The sequence below is a fragment of the Podarcis filfolensis genome (genome assembly GCF_964270895.1).
Source record: "Podarcis filfolensis genome assembly, chromosome: 15".
In the NCBI taxonomy this organism is placed as follows: domain Eukaryota; kingdom Metazoa; phylum Chordata; class Lepidosauria; order Squamata; family Lacertidae; genus Podarcis; species Podarcis filfolensis.
The window spans coordinates 22,535,427-22,553,048 of NC_139618.1; the positions used below are offsets into that span (position 1 = coordinate 22,535,427).

Here is a 17,622-nt window from a genome sequence, read left to right on the forward strand (position 1 = left end):
CAAAATATACAGGGAACTCTCCATTTATGTGGGAAACTGCTTCAGTGAAATCGCATGTACTGGGAACATCATTGAAAAAGACTCTACCAACCACCTTGCTCAAACTCCAACTCTCCATAGGCCTCAAAGGTTAGTGCAAGGGCTCCTACGACTATACTTGCAAAGACCCATGGGATTGCTAGACGCTGCTTTTGCACTCTTTTAGGGCTGTTTTTGCCTCTTTCCGTGCCACTTCCAGGTTTGCGGCAATGGCCGTGCCTGTCTTGAATGCAATTAAATAGGGAGTTGCCTGTATTGAAGGTGTCAGGCACAACTCCCTATTTGTGAGAAGGGAGTTCTACAACTTAGGGGCTGACACAGGTCCATCACTAGCCTGAGTCTCTGAGGGAAAGGCCTCCTCCACTAATCTTAGCCCCCAAGATGGTGTGTAGGGAAGCTGGTGGCTTTTCATTAACATCAGTGGGTCTACTCTTGAGTAGAATTTAGCTGAAGACAACCCTCAGAAACACCTTCCCAGCACATTTAAAATTTACAGATTGTTCTTTGTTGAAAGAAAATTATATGAAGATGATGTATAGATGGTATATGACACCAGTGTAGTTAGGAAAAATGTATAAAACCAGTTCAAATATGTGTTGGAAGTGTAAGGAAAAGGAGGGGACATTTTTCCATATGTGGTGGGATTGTCATGAAAGTTTTGGGAAATGATATACAATGAACTGAAGAAAATGTTCCATCTAACATTTGTTAAGAAACCTAAAGCATTTCTATTAGGGATTGTAGGAAAAGACCTGCCAAGGAAGTTGAAAAATATCTTCATGTATGCGACAATGGCAGCGAGAGTCTTAATAGCACAAGGATGTAAGAATGAGAAAACTCCGACTAAAGAACTATGGCAAGAGAAACCGATGGACTATGCAGAACTGGCAAAATTGACACATAAACTACGGGAGAAGGATAACTGTGATTTTAAAGATGAATGGGAACCTTTTACAAAATATTTAAAGCTGCAACAAAGTGAACTGGACTCCTTAGCAGGCTTTGAATAAACACTATCACCAGTCAGATAAATTGAGGATTTATACAATCTTGTAACTTGCAGAGAATAGCATTTATAGAGAAACCAGAGATTGGTACTGAGGGAAGTTGGGGTGGGGAGGGGTGGGTGGGTGTGTTGTTTTATGGGGGGGAGGGGGAAATTGGGGGGGATTAAGGATATGTTTTAAGATAATATGTTTTGTTTAAATTCCTAATAAAAAAATATTTTTTAAAAAAGTAACATTTCCCAGCAGAAGGAAACCTCAAAGCACACAGGCTGTTTTTGGGTTTTGGTTTTTAAAAATCTCACACAGCCCGAAGGGTGCAAGGCATGTCTCTCTGTCTCATGATACAAACCCCGTCCTGGGAAGCAAGGAAAACGATACTTTCCTATGCTCTGTATTCCCCCAAAACAGCTAGCATTCTGAACAGAATGTCAGACTTGCCCTGGGGGAAGGACAAGGTTCAAATCCCCGATCAGCCGCAACACCCACTAGATGGCATCGGGCAACTCACCACCTCTCAGGGTTGTTGTGAATTTGGAACAACTTTCCTTTACTTGAGCTCTTTGGATGAAGTGTAAGATATGAATTTGGTGAATCAGAAAGCGTGGGGGAAATGCTGGAACCATTCTGATGCGCTCATGCATTGATCCTTGATTCACCACGTAGCAGAGGCAACAGAATTCTAAGTGGGTTTTAATTACTTGTTTGTTCTTGGCAGTCAGAAGGACTCCGCTGAGAAAGAGATGCGCAAGCTCTGTTTGTATTGGTGAGGATGGGTGCATCTTTACCAGCCGCAGATATTTCAAGGACAGAAGCTGTGAATCTGCTATAATTGTTTTAGTGCTTTGTTTATGTTGTTGCTCAGCTGATGGGAAATCAAGTGTGTGTTCTTATTGCCCACGGAACATATGGAGAATGTATTGAAATACAGAGCAGGTATAAGCAAGTGTTGCGTTCAAAACTTTTTCAGTGCAAATATTCTGGACCGGTGGCTCTTGGGAAACACTAATGACTTCGAGTCAGTTTTTGTATAGGTGCAACTAGTACAGCACACAGTCCCTGTGGAGGCAGGGAAACAGAAAACAGCACTGGCTAAGGATAAGTTCTGAAAAGAAAGAAAAAGAGAGTGCAATTTTACTTCTGTGCACTGAAAAGAAAATGGAATGAGAACCCAGAAGGATGGAGAAGGATGCCTGCAAGCAGAAGCTCAAAGGATCTGAAGGATCTGAAGAAGCTGAAAAGGATCCTGGGCAGCAGGACCAAGGAAGCCATTTCCTCACAAGACAGCAAATAGCCTGGTGCTCTTACCCAGTACAAAGCTTCACATATCCACATGGATAAACTTGTTCAGTTAAGGGCCAAGCTATAGCATCAGCAGAAGCATGCAGTGTGTGATCTCCTGTTCTGCCCCATGCTGGAACCCTTCTCCCTGATAGGCTGGCGGTGTCTGGGGGTGTGCACATGCACACACACACACACACACACACACACATCACATGAGCTCATGGATCATATAGCTCAGCTACAACAGCTAAATCCTGCAGATCCATTGAACTATGGCAGGCATCCCCAAACTTGGCCCTCCAGATGTTTTGGGACTACAACTCCCATCATCCCTAGCTAACAGGACCAGTGGTCAGGGATGATGGGAACTGTAGTCCCAAAACAGCTGGAGGGCTGAGTTTGGGGATGCCTGAACTATGGTTTCCATCCTCGTAAGGTCTTACAACAGGTCGCAGATAATTAAACAGTCATATGTGAGCACATAAGAAAAGGACACTGTGATTACAAAGACCCAGTATGGATTTCTCTAAAACAAATCATGCCAGTCTAATCTTATTTCTTTCTTTCTTTTTTTTTAAATGGAGTTGCAAGCTTGGTTGATCAAGGGAATGCTGCGGATGTAATGTATCTTGATTTCGGTAAGGCTTTTGACAAATTCTCCCATGAAATTCTTGCAGAGAAGCTGGTAAAATGTGGGCTAGGTGATTTGTAGCTGGTTGACTGACTGAACTCAAAGTGTACTCACCAATGGCACTTCATCATCCTGAAACAAAGTGACAAGTGGCATTTGCAGGGTTCTGTCCTGCGTTGTTCAACACCTTTGTAAATAAACTTGGATGAAGAAATAGAGGTGGCACACTTCAAATTAGCAGGTGACACCAAACGGGGAGGGGTAGCTAATACCTCAGAAGATAGAATCAGAATTCAGTATGACATCAACAGATTGGAAATGGGGCCAAAACAAAGAAAATGAATTTCAATAAGGACAAATGTAAGGTTCTGCATTTAGGCAGGAAGAACCAGCTGCACAAATATAAGATGGGCGACACCTGTCTTACCAGCAGTACATGTGAAAAGGATCTAGTGGTCTTAGTAGACCACAAGCTTAGCATGAGTCCACAGTGTGATGCAGCAAAAAAACCCAAATCTGTTCTAGGCTGCATCAACAGAAGTATAGTGTCACAATCAAGGGAAGCCATAGTCCCATTCTATTCTGCCTTGGTAAGCTCCCACCTAGAGAACTGTGCCTGGGCACCACAGTTTAAGAAGAATATTGACAAACCGGAACATGTGCAGAGGAGGGTGATCCTTTCATGGGGGGTGGGGATTGATGAAGCCCCTTCAGCCTCTACAATTCTATGAAGGTAAATGGTACCCATGGTTTGCTGCACAGCTCTGCGGACACTTTCCTGTCATTCACTTGCTCTCTGATGGTGGTATATTATGGGATAGGGTCCCCCACCTTTTCCCGACGGGGACCATTTCCCATTAGTTGCTGCGCATCGGGAAGACAATGTTGTACGTGTAGTTTCTCCTGCCAAGGGGATGCCAGGAAGGAAGTGAGGCAAAGTAGTGCAGGAATAAGATAGCCTGCCAACCTGCTGGCAATTGCTTGGAACTGATAGGTTTGGGAGTTGGTGTAAGGAGCAGGGTTGATTTTGACAGGCAGCCCTGTTTAGGGAAGCTTTTAATGTTTGATGTATTAAAGTATTTTAATATTTTTTTGGGAAGCCGCCCAGAGTGGCTGGGGAAGCCCAGCCAGATGGGCGGGGTATAAATAATAAATTATTATTATTATTATTATTATTATTATTATTATTATTATTATTATTATTGACATCAGCAGAAACCTTGACAACAGGGGGTCTTCCCTAGACAGCAAGTCGCAGGAGACTCCATTTTCACGAGCCTAGAAGTTTCAGTCCAACCAGCAGGGTGGCATAAGAGGAATAAACCAGAAAGAAACAAAAACTTTAAAAGACCAGCAGAGAATGAGAACCTTTCCCTTAAGCACCCGCTTCTGCCTTTCCTTATCTGCCTTTTTTAGTTCAAAGTAATCTTGCTTTTTTTTATTGATTTTCCCTTCCCTGAGCCAGGAAATTTCTGGCATCTTTTCTCACTTAGGTGCAGCTAGGGGCAAAGGTAGGATTAGTATCAAAACATTTTGTGTCTGACAAAGGATATTTTGTATGTCTGATATTGTGGAGGGATTTAGGGAAAGGGTTTGGGCGGCTGGCCAGACCAGGCTAAGGGACAGCCCTCATCCACGGGGTGCAAAGGCTGCCAACTTATCTGTGGCCTCACTGCTACACGCTGGCTTCCCTCACCTCTCTCACTCGCTTCCCGAACACACAGCATTCCTCACACTTCAGATCCTCAGCTGATGACTTCTGTCTCCTCTTCACTGCTGATGAATGTGAGGGTATGTATTACTCAACATACCCTCATGTATGTATTACTCAACTCAGGTTCTTCAGCTGGGGAGGGGTCTGCCATGCAGCTGCAGACCACATACACTCCTGGTTGTTGGTTTATTCATATATGAATTTTTGCTCCAATTTTCTAGGCAGATGATTATGATGAGGATTTTAAACACACCAGCCTGCTCACATTAAGGCCTCTAGGTGATTTACAATAAAATGTATTCACTGCTTAATTTTTGCTCCACCTTTCAAGGCAAACAATAATGATGATATAAAATATATGAATCTGTTCACACTAAGGCCTTCAGGCGCCTTGTGATAAAATTGATTAAAACCATCCAGTAGGGACAATATAAACCCTGCACTAAACATAACAAAAGCAAACATTTAGAAAACAAACTTAACAGCGAAATACCCTCCTCAAGCCTAACTGTAACCTCCAGAAGACTGAACAAATATGACATGAAAAGCACTGAGTCATACAGGATGTTGAAGTTGTTAAGAAGTCTGGGAGAAAAGGAAGGGGTTTGAAGATATGTCAATGTGGGTGCCAAGGTGACCTCTTAGGAGTGATGGCAGGCCTTGCAGCATTTTGGGGAAACCCAGCAGCTTGTAATATTCCTCCCATTGCTACCTGCTAGAACTACAGACATGCAAGCTACCATCAGTGACAAAGGCTCTTGCACAGTGCACAGGTGCGGAACCTGCAGCCCATCAGATGTGGCTGGGTGTCATGGACTGGTTTGATGCAGAGAAAGAGGAATAGTGGGAGAAACCAGCTGGGGAACCACTCAGGGAAGAGGGCTCAGAGTCTGGGGATTGGTGGTGGGATGACAATACGTGGTCAGAGAGAGAAGAGGGAGAAACCTGAGAGGAGGAGGTGTTGGAAGCTGAAGAGGTAACAGGGTTTAGTGAGCTGGGAGAGTCTGTGGCAGACTGAAGTCCAGAAACAGAAGCAGAGGAGGAGGGAGGCCAAGAGGCAAAGATGAGTCAGGTTGGTGAAGAATCCAGAGTGTCTCTCCCTCCTGCTCCCCTACCCCCTGGTCTCCCAGAACCAGAAGAGGCATGAAAAGGGCAGAGGAGAGGTTGGCTTCATGCAGGCACTATCTCTGGTTGCTTGGGAAAATCCACAGAGATCTAAGGGTACTTAGATGCCAGCGGGAAGGTGGGGACTTGCAGCCTCGGCAACTGATCCATGGGGGCAAGACCTACTGGGGATAAGCTGTTGTGCTCATTAGGCCTGACACTCCACCAAGTCTATGCAGATCGTGTTCTTGCTAATAAATAGAATTAACTTCAACTTAAATGGTGTGATTTACTGCTGGCTCTCTCCTGACACTAGGCTACCACTCCTGTCATTCTTGACCAGTGGCCATGCTGGCTGGGGCTGATGGGATTTGGTGTCCAGCAACATTTGGAGGGCCACAGTTTCTCCATTTCTCGCCGAGTGTTGGACCCAGGGAGACCAAGGTCTTCACTTGGCTCATTAGCTGATGTTGGACTGGTCACTCCTTCTCAGCCTAACCTACCACATAGGACTGTTATGGAGATAAAGGAGAGGATGGTTATGTAAGCTGTCCTGAGCTCCCTGGGGGATGTGCAGAATCAATATATAACAAAATAAACAAGTGGTTAACATTTTATAAAAGTGATTGTTTCACAATTACAGCTATCTAATTTTTGTATTAGCACAAGTATCAAAACCGGTCTATGATTCTATTGTTCACTGTTCTCATAATGCTAACACTTTGGGATTCCATCCTTACAAAAGTCCACAAAATTACTGGCCAGCACCTACAAAAGACAAGTGAGTTAGCCCTGCTGAATATTTTTCGGGCAAAAACTTAAACATTCACTTTAAACCAATAACTGGATAGTTTCTAGTAGTGGCCAGGTTGTTGACTGCCAGATTTTGGAAGGGATTGGGAGAGGCAATTCTGATGACATGGTACCAAAAGCTGTGGCAGATTCCTCTAAATGAAAAAAATGGCAAATAAGCTAAAAATGGCAAGGGGGTGGGAAAGAAAAAAGTCACAGATAACTTTATGGCGGAATGGCAATATTTTGTTATACATATGGACAAGACAGACAACGGGTGACTTCCTAAAGCATATAGAACATTTTGCTTGGTTTGATTTCTGATACTGGGCTATTTTTATTCTATTGCATTGGATAAGATGGCTTGTCTCTGCTTTTTGATGTGTTGCATAACATGGTTATATTCTGTGCTTCACCATAGTTACTAAGTGGGGAGAGTTTTTTGTTGTATATTTTCTGTTGTTGCATATGTTTAACCTTAAGAAAAAAAGCAATAAAAATAAATTCATTAACAAATTGTTGATGCTTTTAAAATACTGGACCATATTTGACAAAATTTGACGAGTGAGTTGACCAAATTTTGTCCTCCTGGTGAAAAATCCAACTCTAGCTGACTCTGCCATGTTTTGAATTGAAATGACTATATAGTGAAAAGTTTCCATAAGTCTTTGTTCCCTTCCTTAGCCAGAAAGTGTTTGCATGCAGGTATCTCTCACAGCAGAAACATTTCTAAGAGACGTCTCTTACCATATGAACTCGGTAAAGAATGCTAATCCCCAGAGTCATAAACGGCTTGGAGAAATCAATCACCTTCTCTCGTTCGGCTGTAATCGTCAGGCCAGCCACTGCCAAATCAGCTTTCTAAAAAGAAGAGAACATAGTGAAGATCAATATCTCTTCCCCAAGAGATATGAGGGCAGGAGGCAGCAAAGGAGTATGGAGTGACTGGTCTCCAAAAGACTTCTCATTCAGAGGTCAGACTTAGCAAGAGGCCAATTCCAAATGCAGTAGGTGTAGATAGCCTCACAACAACACTGTGAGGTAGGTTCAACTGAGAAATAGTGACTCACTCCAGGTTACCCAAGAGTCCTGAGCTCTGAAGATGCAGACAATTGAGTCCTGAAGCCCTCCAGGAAGCAGACTCCAAAGATCTCAATAGAAGCTTCATCGGAGAGTGAGAACTCTATCCCTGATTCCAGAGGAGATAGTTTAGCCCCTCTTTGGACTCAGGAGACTCTTCCTCCAAACCATCAGCAGCCACAGAGCAACCTCCTCCTCCAACCTTCCAGGCCCAAGGGCTGCAAGAGGTATCCCAATTCTGGAACACTCACATGCTGTATAATAGAATGGGGCCTCTTTAACTTCCAGGGAGGCTTCCTCCAGAGAGATGGCTCTTGACACACACATCTCTCTGCAGAACTACGTAAATCGCTAGCCAGCTCCACATGCACACGGGAGCAATGGCTCCCAGCTCCTCTGGCCTGGGTGACACATGTTGCAGAATGAGGTGGCCACGAGATGGAATAGCACTGAGATAGAATAATGGATGGCATCATTTCATGTGGGTAGGAGAAATCACAAATGTGTAATACTCTGTGTTAAAAGGGGAGGAAAAACCTAATGCTCTCTGCAATCTGACAAATAGCTCAGGAAGGGCTGGGACCTTTCTTCCTGACATGCTGGGTTGTTGTGGTTTGGGCTGGTATTTTGATACTGTCAGGAAGATTGGTGCTAAGGCTGTGCACTCAGTCTGGACAAATCTCAGGTCCCATCTCCTTTCCCTCTCACCCTGCTTGCTGCCAACTGAATGCTTAATTAGGATTTAAAACATGGATTAAACATGCAGTTGTGGGCAGGGGAAAGGGAGTGCAGGAGATGGTCCAGACATGAGTCTCTACTATCACCATCTTCTCCCCCACCCTCCTCACTGCTACCCCATGTACTAATCAGGCCCCTGATTTGGGTTTGGAGCCTGGGTCAGGTCTGGCCCAGATTGGGGCGTGAACAGTGTCAGAGGTGCCTTGCACAGTCCTAATTAGTATGTGGGAAAACAATAACAAGGCAACCCTACCTACAGTCTGAAGTGAGTCTCCATTGTCTCAGGATTCTGCCAACTCATTTTGCTACATGTGAAGGCCAGATCTATGTGAGGGCTCATCCAGATTTCCTTTTGCGCTGCACTTTCCAGGCATAGGCCTGTGCTTTTCAGGTCTGTGTCCAAGTGGCTTGTTGTTGTTGTTCCACTGCTTTCCCTAGGAAAACCCACTGTTTACCACTGAATTGGTTTTCCCAGGAAAAGTGGCAGGACCAAAAAGAAAAACACCACTCAAATACGGACCTGAAAAGTGTAGGTCTTTATCTGAAAGCGTGGTGCAGAAGAAAGTCTGGACGAACCCTGAGGGCTTATCCACACTTATATTTTGCCCTGCACTTTCTAGCAGAGGCCCACACTTCACCAGTTTGTATCCATGTGCTTCCCCCGTCCCACCCTGCCATGACACTTTCCCCAAGGAAACATTATCTTTATCAATGGACCAGAGCAAACAACAATTTGGGTTTTCCACATATTGCTCAGACCTGGACCTGGAAGGCTCAGACCTGTGCCTAGATATGCAGAGCAAAGGTAAGCATGAGTGAGCCCAGAGTGTGCTACCTGGTTCTACAGGGAGCTCTCCATGGTCCTGACTCTCAGCTCCCCTAACTACCACTTTGCCAGACTCAGCCAGAATATCCCTAGAGGGCTCCAGCCTTTGTAGCTCTGTACTGCATTCTCCTTGCACTAATGAAGCCCGTGACACTGATTGGCTGATGGAGCCGCTGTGAGCTGCTTATCCCCTGAGATTTGTTTCTGACAGTTCTCCCTCACATTTCTATATAAGAATATAATCAAGGCAGTTGTAAAAATATAATCAAAGCTTGGGTGGAGAGTGGGCTGACTCCTTTGCATCTGAAGGTCTATGATCCAACAAGAACCGTGGGTTAGTTTTAGTTATCTTTCCCTCCCTGGACTTGACTATGGGTTGTGCAATGCCCTCTGCATCCCAGGATGGACGCTGTCCAATTACATTGCTGCCCAGGTACAGGAGGCAGGATGTAAAGAAACTACCTAATGCTGGACATGCAAATACTTTCCCTCAAGGAAACAGATGCCACATGTTTCCAGGACCCTTCAGGAAAGGGCTGTGACTCAGTGGTGGATCAGTGGTGGATTGATCCCAGGTTCAGTCCCCAATGGCATCTCTGGGTAGGGCTGGGGGAACCTCCCACTGCCTGAAACCCTGGAGAGTGAGATGCTGCCAGTCAGTGCAGGAAGTTCTGAGCTAGACAGACCAATGGTCTGAATTATTCATTTATTTATTGCATTTATTTGTATTCATCCTTCTTCTCCAAGGAGCTCAAGGTGGTGTACATGACTCCCCTCCTCCTCTTTTAATCTGCAAAACCACCTTGTGAGGTAGTTTAGGCTGGGAGACAGTGACTGGCCCAAAGTCATCCAGGGAGCTTCATGGCTGAGTAGGGGTTTGAACCCTGGTCTCCCAGGTCCTAGTCTGATACGCTAACCAATAAACCGCACTGGGTCCCAGTACATGGCAGCTTCCCATGTTCATAAACCATGACATACCATTGCTGGGGGCAGTGGTGGTTGGTGGTCATCAGAATTGGTATAGACACAAGGCAGGAAGACCAGCAGTAGGGGGATCCAGAGTCAATGATAGGCAGACACAATTAAATCTATTTCTGTCTCCATCCTTCTCCTCACTCTTCTCCTCCTTCTACCCCTTGCTGAGTTCTAGGAGGGAAAACACTGAGAAAGCTGACAGGCAGGGCCAACACCCTGGACTGGATTTAAGTAGGGAGGGAGGGAGGCAGGTGGGGCTGACTGAGGGCAGACAGAGGTTGGTAGGGCCATGCCTCCACTGGCTGGAGGGTAATGCGATCATTTCCCATGGAGCAATAAATATTTTTCAATGGGAAGTTGCTGCAGCTGCTGCCGCCACCATCACCTCCCTCAGCTAAAAAAGACCTTGCAGAAAATGAAGACGTGAGATGCATCTACCCTCAGCTCACTCACAAACGGAGGAGGAGATGTTGCACTCTTTGATGAAAAATAAGAGCTGTCAATGGTGTAATGCAAATTAATATTTTAAAAACTCTTTCCAATTTAATCATCATGTAACCGAGATAAGGATTTTAATTTTAAATATGATTTTTATTACTATCGCTTTCTTGTAATGGGTTGGAATTGCTTAAAAAAAAGAGAAAGAATTAAAAATGGGGAGTACCACACTGCCTCCCTCACTTGCCAGTATTACTTGCAAGGTATGAGGCAGCTGTGCTGCTTCTGAAAATGGATTGCTGAATACACTAACTTGCACTTCATGCCCCTGGGCTTCATGGGCTCCTTGCTGTAGAGAGACTTGTGAGACATTAAATGGGGAATTTATCACCCAGGATTCATAACCCAAGTTGTAAACATGACATGACAGGTGTGTTGTATGTGCACCTCGCAGTGTTGGGTGCCTGATCCTTTCACTGCTGCCAGATATCTTTATCTATATATCTATGTATCTATATATCTATATATATCTATATATCTATATATTTATGCACTATCTATACACTGAGTCAATCTCCTTTCTGATCAGGGCCTGCAAAACCTTTCAAGCCATCACCCGCTTACAAAAGACGACTCTCTGTGAGACGGCTATAAAAAGCAGGTGAAGAGAAAACAAAAGTCTTGGCTTGTGCGGACATCTCCTTTATTGCCCTTCTAGGAGAAGAACATAAAATAAAAACTAGATGAAAAAGAAGCTGGCGGTACATGAGCATAGCACACAGGTCAAGACATCAGCAATATTTCAGTCTGGTCATCCAAAGATGACTTGAGCTATTTCTAAAGGTGTAGCTAAAGTGGGGCCAACTACAGAAGCCCTCCTTTACACACCCTGAGTTTATATCTGTAAATGGTTTGGTTCTAGATACCTGGAGGCCTGGTCTCCTCCCCTAGGAGCCCACCTGTGCACTTTGGGCATGAGGAGAGGCCCTAATTGTGTTCCCATAGTTGTCTTGCATAGGGACATAAGAAGGGTCCATCTATTCCTGCATCCTTTCCTGGCAATCTGGCCAACCAGATCCCTATGGGAAGAATGCAAGTGCAGGAGGCAACAGCAATCTCCCCAGTCTTTGGCGCGGTGGGTGGGCACATCAAGAAGGACCTTTTCATTGATGGTGCCCAGCTTGTGGAATTATTTTCCTTGCAGGATCCCGTTGCTCAACCACCACCTGTCTTCATTTGGAGCTCTCTCCCTCAACTGATCCTTAGTATTATAGTACAGTTTATTCCATATCTTTCTTCTCTTCTCAGTAAGCCAGCCAGACATTTTGCAGAGAGACATTCTGCCTATAGTTGTTTCTGAAGCACTACCACCATATATATATATAAAATCATGACCATCGTGTGTCCTTTAACACATTCCAATAATCAAATCCCCTGGGGTCCCTTGAAGATGTAGCCAGAGCTATAGAGTCTGGATTCTAGCCAATGCTCACCCTACACTGAGTTGACCCACTGAAATTACTGACTGTAACTTAGGTCCATTAGTTTCCACTGGTCTACTCTGGGTGAAACTGCCCCTTCTGCCAATCAGCTCCTAAACAGGGATCAAAAATTGGTGCAAAGCCATATCTTTGATTCTGCAATAACCAGTGGAAAACTGGAGAAATAGCACCCCCATGGAGGTCCCCCCCTTCTCCGCCCCCCCCCGTTACAAAATCTTGGTTTTGCATTCAGTCTTATGTAGAACTCTGTGTATACTGAAGCAGATTATAATAATTCCAAAAGGCAGCCCTGCCTGTAGCGACGCAGATTTTAAAAAAGCCCTATTATTTTTAAGCATCAGTTTTGACAACAAAGAAACAAGAACATCCACACAGAGAGACCTCACACAAAGAAATAACAAGCACCCTTCCATCCTCCATCAAGACCCAGAGCACATAAGCCAAAGCGCCAGGTTTTATTTCTCCTGGTGAGAGATGATTGTTTGACGGGGTCAAAATGTCTGCATAAGTTTTACAATATGTGCAGCTCAGTAAAGTCCCCAAAAATGAGAGGATTTGCAGCATCTGGGCATCTGGCTCAGTGTTCCTTTCAGAAAGTGTGAAATTCATTAAGAAAGCAGCAGAGAGGTCGCATCCAGGACATAAAGGGAGAGAGGACAGTTTGCTCCAAATGGCGAAACTTGCTGTTAACAAAACAAAAGTCCTGTCATCAGCATCTTTTAAGTTCAGTGTGGGTGAGATTTCAAGCCCAAGAGAGCTCTGTTTGGTGGGATGCAGGAATGGAGCAGCAGGATCGCCTCGATCAAAGGTGGGTGCCTTCTTCAGTTTCCTGGTAAGCTCATAGCAACCCTCACCCTAACCTCACATTGTGTCTATTTATTGGATTTTGTGTGACAGATGGGGCAAAGAAATTCTTTCCAGCAAAACTCCGCACCCAGTGCTTTGATTTAACACCTCAGCCGTATCTGCAGAGCAGGATGTTGTCAAGTGCAGTCTGCACAACATAATGGACTTTGCTATTGCATAAAGGTGTTGGAATGAATTAAAAGGCAAAAGGCCCTTGATAGTAACACAAAGTCTTTGAGCAAAAAGACAGCTAGTGCTGGTTTTGCAGGCATACCTGGAGTATCTAGGCAGGGGTGGAGGAAGGGTGTGTGTAGTGGGGGTGGGTTGCCTCGGGTGTCACCACTGAGGGGGGTGACAAAATGCCGGGCAGCACTCACCGTGGGGCCTGCAGTGCGCCCGAGCCAAGCGTCTCTCCTGGGAGAGATGCGGTGGCTTGGACGCCCGCAGGCTCCGGGCTGCCCCAAACGGTCCGCCTGCCGCCTCCCCCTCAGCTGTAGGGTGGCTGAGTAAGAGGAGGCAGGCAGACTCCTCGGAGGCCCCACAGAGTGTCCTGCCCCAGCTGGCCCCACCTCCACAGGCGATTGGCTCATCCCAGGGTGCAGGGCACGCACGACGTCCCAGGCGCCCAATCGGCTTGCTCCATCGCTGCATCTAGGAATCTACATTACAGATCACATATCCTGAGAAAAGGAAACTAAGGCTATGTTCACACCATCTATTTAAAGTACCACGATCCCACTTTAAATGGTCATGGCTTCCCCCAAAGAATTCTGGGAACTGTGGTTTGTTAAGGGTGCCAAGAGTTGTCAGGAGACCCCTATTTCCCATCACAGAGCTACAATTCCCATTTAGCAATCTCTCTTCATGGGAAACTCTGGGAGTTGTAGCTCTGGGAGGGGAATGGGGGTCTCCTAACAGCTCTCAGCACCCTCAATAAACCACAGTTCCCAGGATTCAGGGGGAGTTGTGACTGTTTAAAATGGTATCCTACTGATTTAAATGTATGGTGTGAATGTGGTGGCCCAAGGTGCCCGTGGGGGACTCAAACCAAAGCCCCCAGTAGGCAGGCACCATTGCCTAACGTCAGGCATCACTTGTGCTCTGCTTCTATTGCAAGGCTGGCAAACTGAGCTCTGGGCTTCAAGGGACCATCTAGGCTGGGAGACCTGTTAGCCGGCACATTAAGTCAGAAGACCCTTGTGCATAAATTCCTGTTTGCCAGGAATCTGCAAAGCCCTGACCTCCGAGCTTAGTGCTCAGCCTGGTGTGAGGTCTCAGCCTAATATGCTGCCTCCTTGCATTGGTTTCTGCTTTTGATCTTGATTCCAGCCCAGCTTGGCATTTTCATTATATATTTAGTTGTTTGGGAGATTATGCCCAGTTTTTTAACTGAAAAAAGGCATCTGGGGAAGGATGATAGCTCAGCTGTAGAGCATCTGCTTTGCATGAAGTTAAATCACAGGTTGAATCCTTGGCATCTCCAGGTAAGGCTGAAAAAGACCCCTTGCCTAAAACCCTGGAGAGCTGCTGCCAGCCAGTGTAGGCTCTACTGAGCTAGATGGACCAACAGTCCGACTCATTCTAAGACAGCTTCCTAGGTTCCTTGTGACAGATTGTAATAACGCACACACAGGAAGCCGAAATTTGCACCAGCTATGACCACATGCCCGCCCTTTGAGTCACCCGTTTGCAGCTCTGGAATGACACCTCTGCCTGTTCTGGACCCCCAACCCCACCCCCTTCCTCCAATAGGCAGCTGCCCTGGGCGCAATCCTTGCAGAGGTCTCCTGACACATCGACACAAAGCTTTGGTTATGCCTCTGCATCGTCAGCTCCAAAAGGTCACAAGGGAAGGTAGTTAGAGTTGAAATAGAATTTTTGTGCTTTCTGTGTCCCAACAGACGTGCAACTTCTTACGTGCATACTTCACTAGCTCTGTACTTTCTTGCTACACAAGCAAAGCGGGAGATTTCCCTAGCATATTAGAGTAGCATCAGTATCTCTGGATGCTTCCCAGGCAGAAGATTGCTTAAATTTGAACAAAATGCTCCCTGCATCAGAGGGTCCCTTGACAGACTGCTGTTTGAAATTAAAAGGATGACCCGACTCGGCTGTCATTAAATGTTGATGCTGTCTCTGCATGCTCAGAAGATGCCGACGTTTCACAGGGCTGTTATTAACTGAGTTCCACGAACTTGGCAATTAAACACACTGGAAGTTTAAGTGCGGGGATGGAATCCCTCCCAATGGATGATCCTGCTATGGTGGCTGATGGAGCTCATTCTGACCCTAATGGTGACGAATGGTGTTCCGCTCTGGCTTAAAGTGGCAGCTGGCAACTTGTTGAGAGGCGACCTGCTAAGCAAGACTCCTGCAACACTTAGCACTGTCCCAGGGCCGGTGTTTTGCTCCTGCCTCTCCAGCTGTTTAGGTATCTCCTGCCAAACAAGGCAAAGGAAGCTAGCCTGAAACACCTGCTGGGGTACGAAAGGTGATTTCACCTGAGTCTAGCACCAGTAACGATAAAGAGAGCTTGCTCTCTCGCACTTTCCTTCCAGAGACTTGGGCAGATTGTCTGTAATATGAGAAAGGAACCTGAGAATTACATTTTGCTAATCTATCTCTTAGAGACGATTGCTGTATGGTTCTGTAATTCGTGACCTGTATCTCAGAAACATAGTTTTAATTTTTTGCACATATCTTACACTCCAGGGAACCTGCATCTTCAAAATAGAAGTATGAACTTGATCCTTTGCTACAGGCAGATAAAAGAAAGGACCTTTTTGTTCTTTTCTTTTTTTTACAGAGTGCATTATTCATTATGAAATTCATTGCCACAGGATGTGGTGATGGCTCCTAGCTTAGACGTCTTTAAAGGGAGATTAGGAAAATTCATAGAGCATAGGTCAATCAATGGCTTTGAGCAATATGCAACCTCTATATTCTGAGGTTGAATACCTTGAAGACCAGATTAGTCCTGCATTCAAGGCCTACTTTGGGGCTTTCCCAGAGGTTGACCACCATGGGAAGCAGCCTACTGAACCAGCTGGAGCTTTGGCCTAATTCAGGAAAGCTCTTCTGATGCTCCTATTCTTCCAAAAAGAGAGTAGGTTGTAATTCTTAATGCTTCACTTCCTCTTCAGAAACAAAACCCAGTAATTAAGAACTCCAAAATATAAGGAAAAACTTGGATGAGGGTTGGTTTTTTTAGGAGCATCCTTAATTTAGAAGCCATGGTGAAAGCGTGGCAGAGTCAAAATGGAGAACTTATTGTAGGACTAGGCTTGGCCTGCCCATCAAATGGGGTGAAGCTACCGCCTGGAGCAGTGGAACCCCAAGGTGGCACCACTGCAGGCACCTCACTCGCTCTGCTGTCTCCACCGCTGGTGGAGATACAGTTCTGGTATCAATGCTGATTTCTGGTGAAATCTCACCAAAGTCTTGCAAGATTTCGGTGAGATCTCACATTATCTCATCGGAAGCCAATAACCAGTGCTAATTCTGCTCCAGTGGCAGAGGCAGCATGGTGCAGGGCATGGTGGCTCTTCCTGCTTCAACTCAAGTGGTGAAACAGGATGCATTCCCCCTGTGTAGGACGCCTAGTCTCACTGTCATATGTATTCAGCAGGAATGGTGGGGAGGCTCATCTTCAATGGAACCACTGGGAGGCCCACCTCTTTGACAAACAGGCGAGTAAAAGTTGGAATCTACAGTTGGTTCCAAAGAGGCGCACCACATTACAGCGGGCTGTAGATCAGTGGTAGAACACATGCTTTTGCATCCTAAAAGTCCCAGGATCAGCCCCTGGCATCTCTTAAGAACTCAAGAAGAGCCCCGTAGACCAGGCCACTGGTCCATCTTGTCTAGCATCCTGTTCTCACAGTGGCTAGGCACATGCCTTCAAGAAGCCCAAGAGCTGGGCCTGGAGGGTGACAACATTTCCCCCACTTGTGATTCCCAGCAAGCAGCGAACACAGTCGTCATGGCTGGGAAGTTTCCTGGGTTTGACCTGGTATAATTGCACCTTCCTGTGTCCAGCAAACTTAAGAAAATAATCCACAACTTCTTTAGTTCTCATGTTCACAGCCTGCATCTTCAAGGCACAATTAACAAGAGAGGTGGAGGGCAAACCTGAGAAGATGCTCTGAAAAATTCAGGGTCAAGGCTCCAGAGTGTAATCGTACTGCCTGCAGATAAAATACTCCGGAAGTGTCAGTCCACACTTAAGAAATAACTTATGCTAATGCTTTCTCGCAATCTCCCCTCTGGATTCCATTTTGGTTCAAAATATGCACACAGAACTGTAAAAACAGAAGCCACTTCATGGGTTTCCGAGCTTGCTGAGTTCTGCAGAAAACATTGTAAGTAATTAAAGGCAGCTCAGTTGGAAAAAAAGCAACCCTTTTTGGGTTACCCTGGCAAAGTTTGTTAAACAAGATAAATTGATTATCCTGCTGATTCTCAAGGTCTTTGTTTAATAAATAGCATTTTTCCATAGTCCTTTGCACTTCGCTAGCCTAACAACTGTGTTGCTTTCTCAGCCAAATGCAACTCTTGTTTGCTGCATGCTATAAAGACCTAAACCCAAATCTACAACATAACTATTGATACTAGGTAGGCTCTGTGCTTAGAAGCAGCAACTGCATCTC

General features: G+C 45.4%; 1 protein-coding gene across 4 annotated transcripts in view; it reads right to left on the reverse strand.

Moving 5' to 3' along the window:
• GRIK4 (glutamate ionotropic receptor kainate type subunit 4) overlaps positions 1–17,622 on the reverse strand; it is a 457,517-nt gene that overhangs the window by 39,581 nt on the left and 400,314 nt on the right. For all 4 annotated transcript variants that reach the window (XM_083588425.1, XM_083588423.1, XM_083588424.1 and 1 more), the window contains one exon: positions 7,316–7,429. In XM_083588425.1, the coding sequence (XP_083444551.1) occupies positions 7,316–7,429 (114 nt within the window). The remainder of the gene's footprint in view (positions 1–7,315; positions 7,430–17,622) is intronic.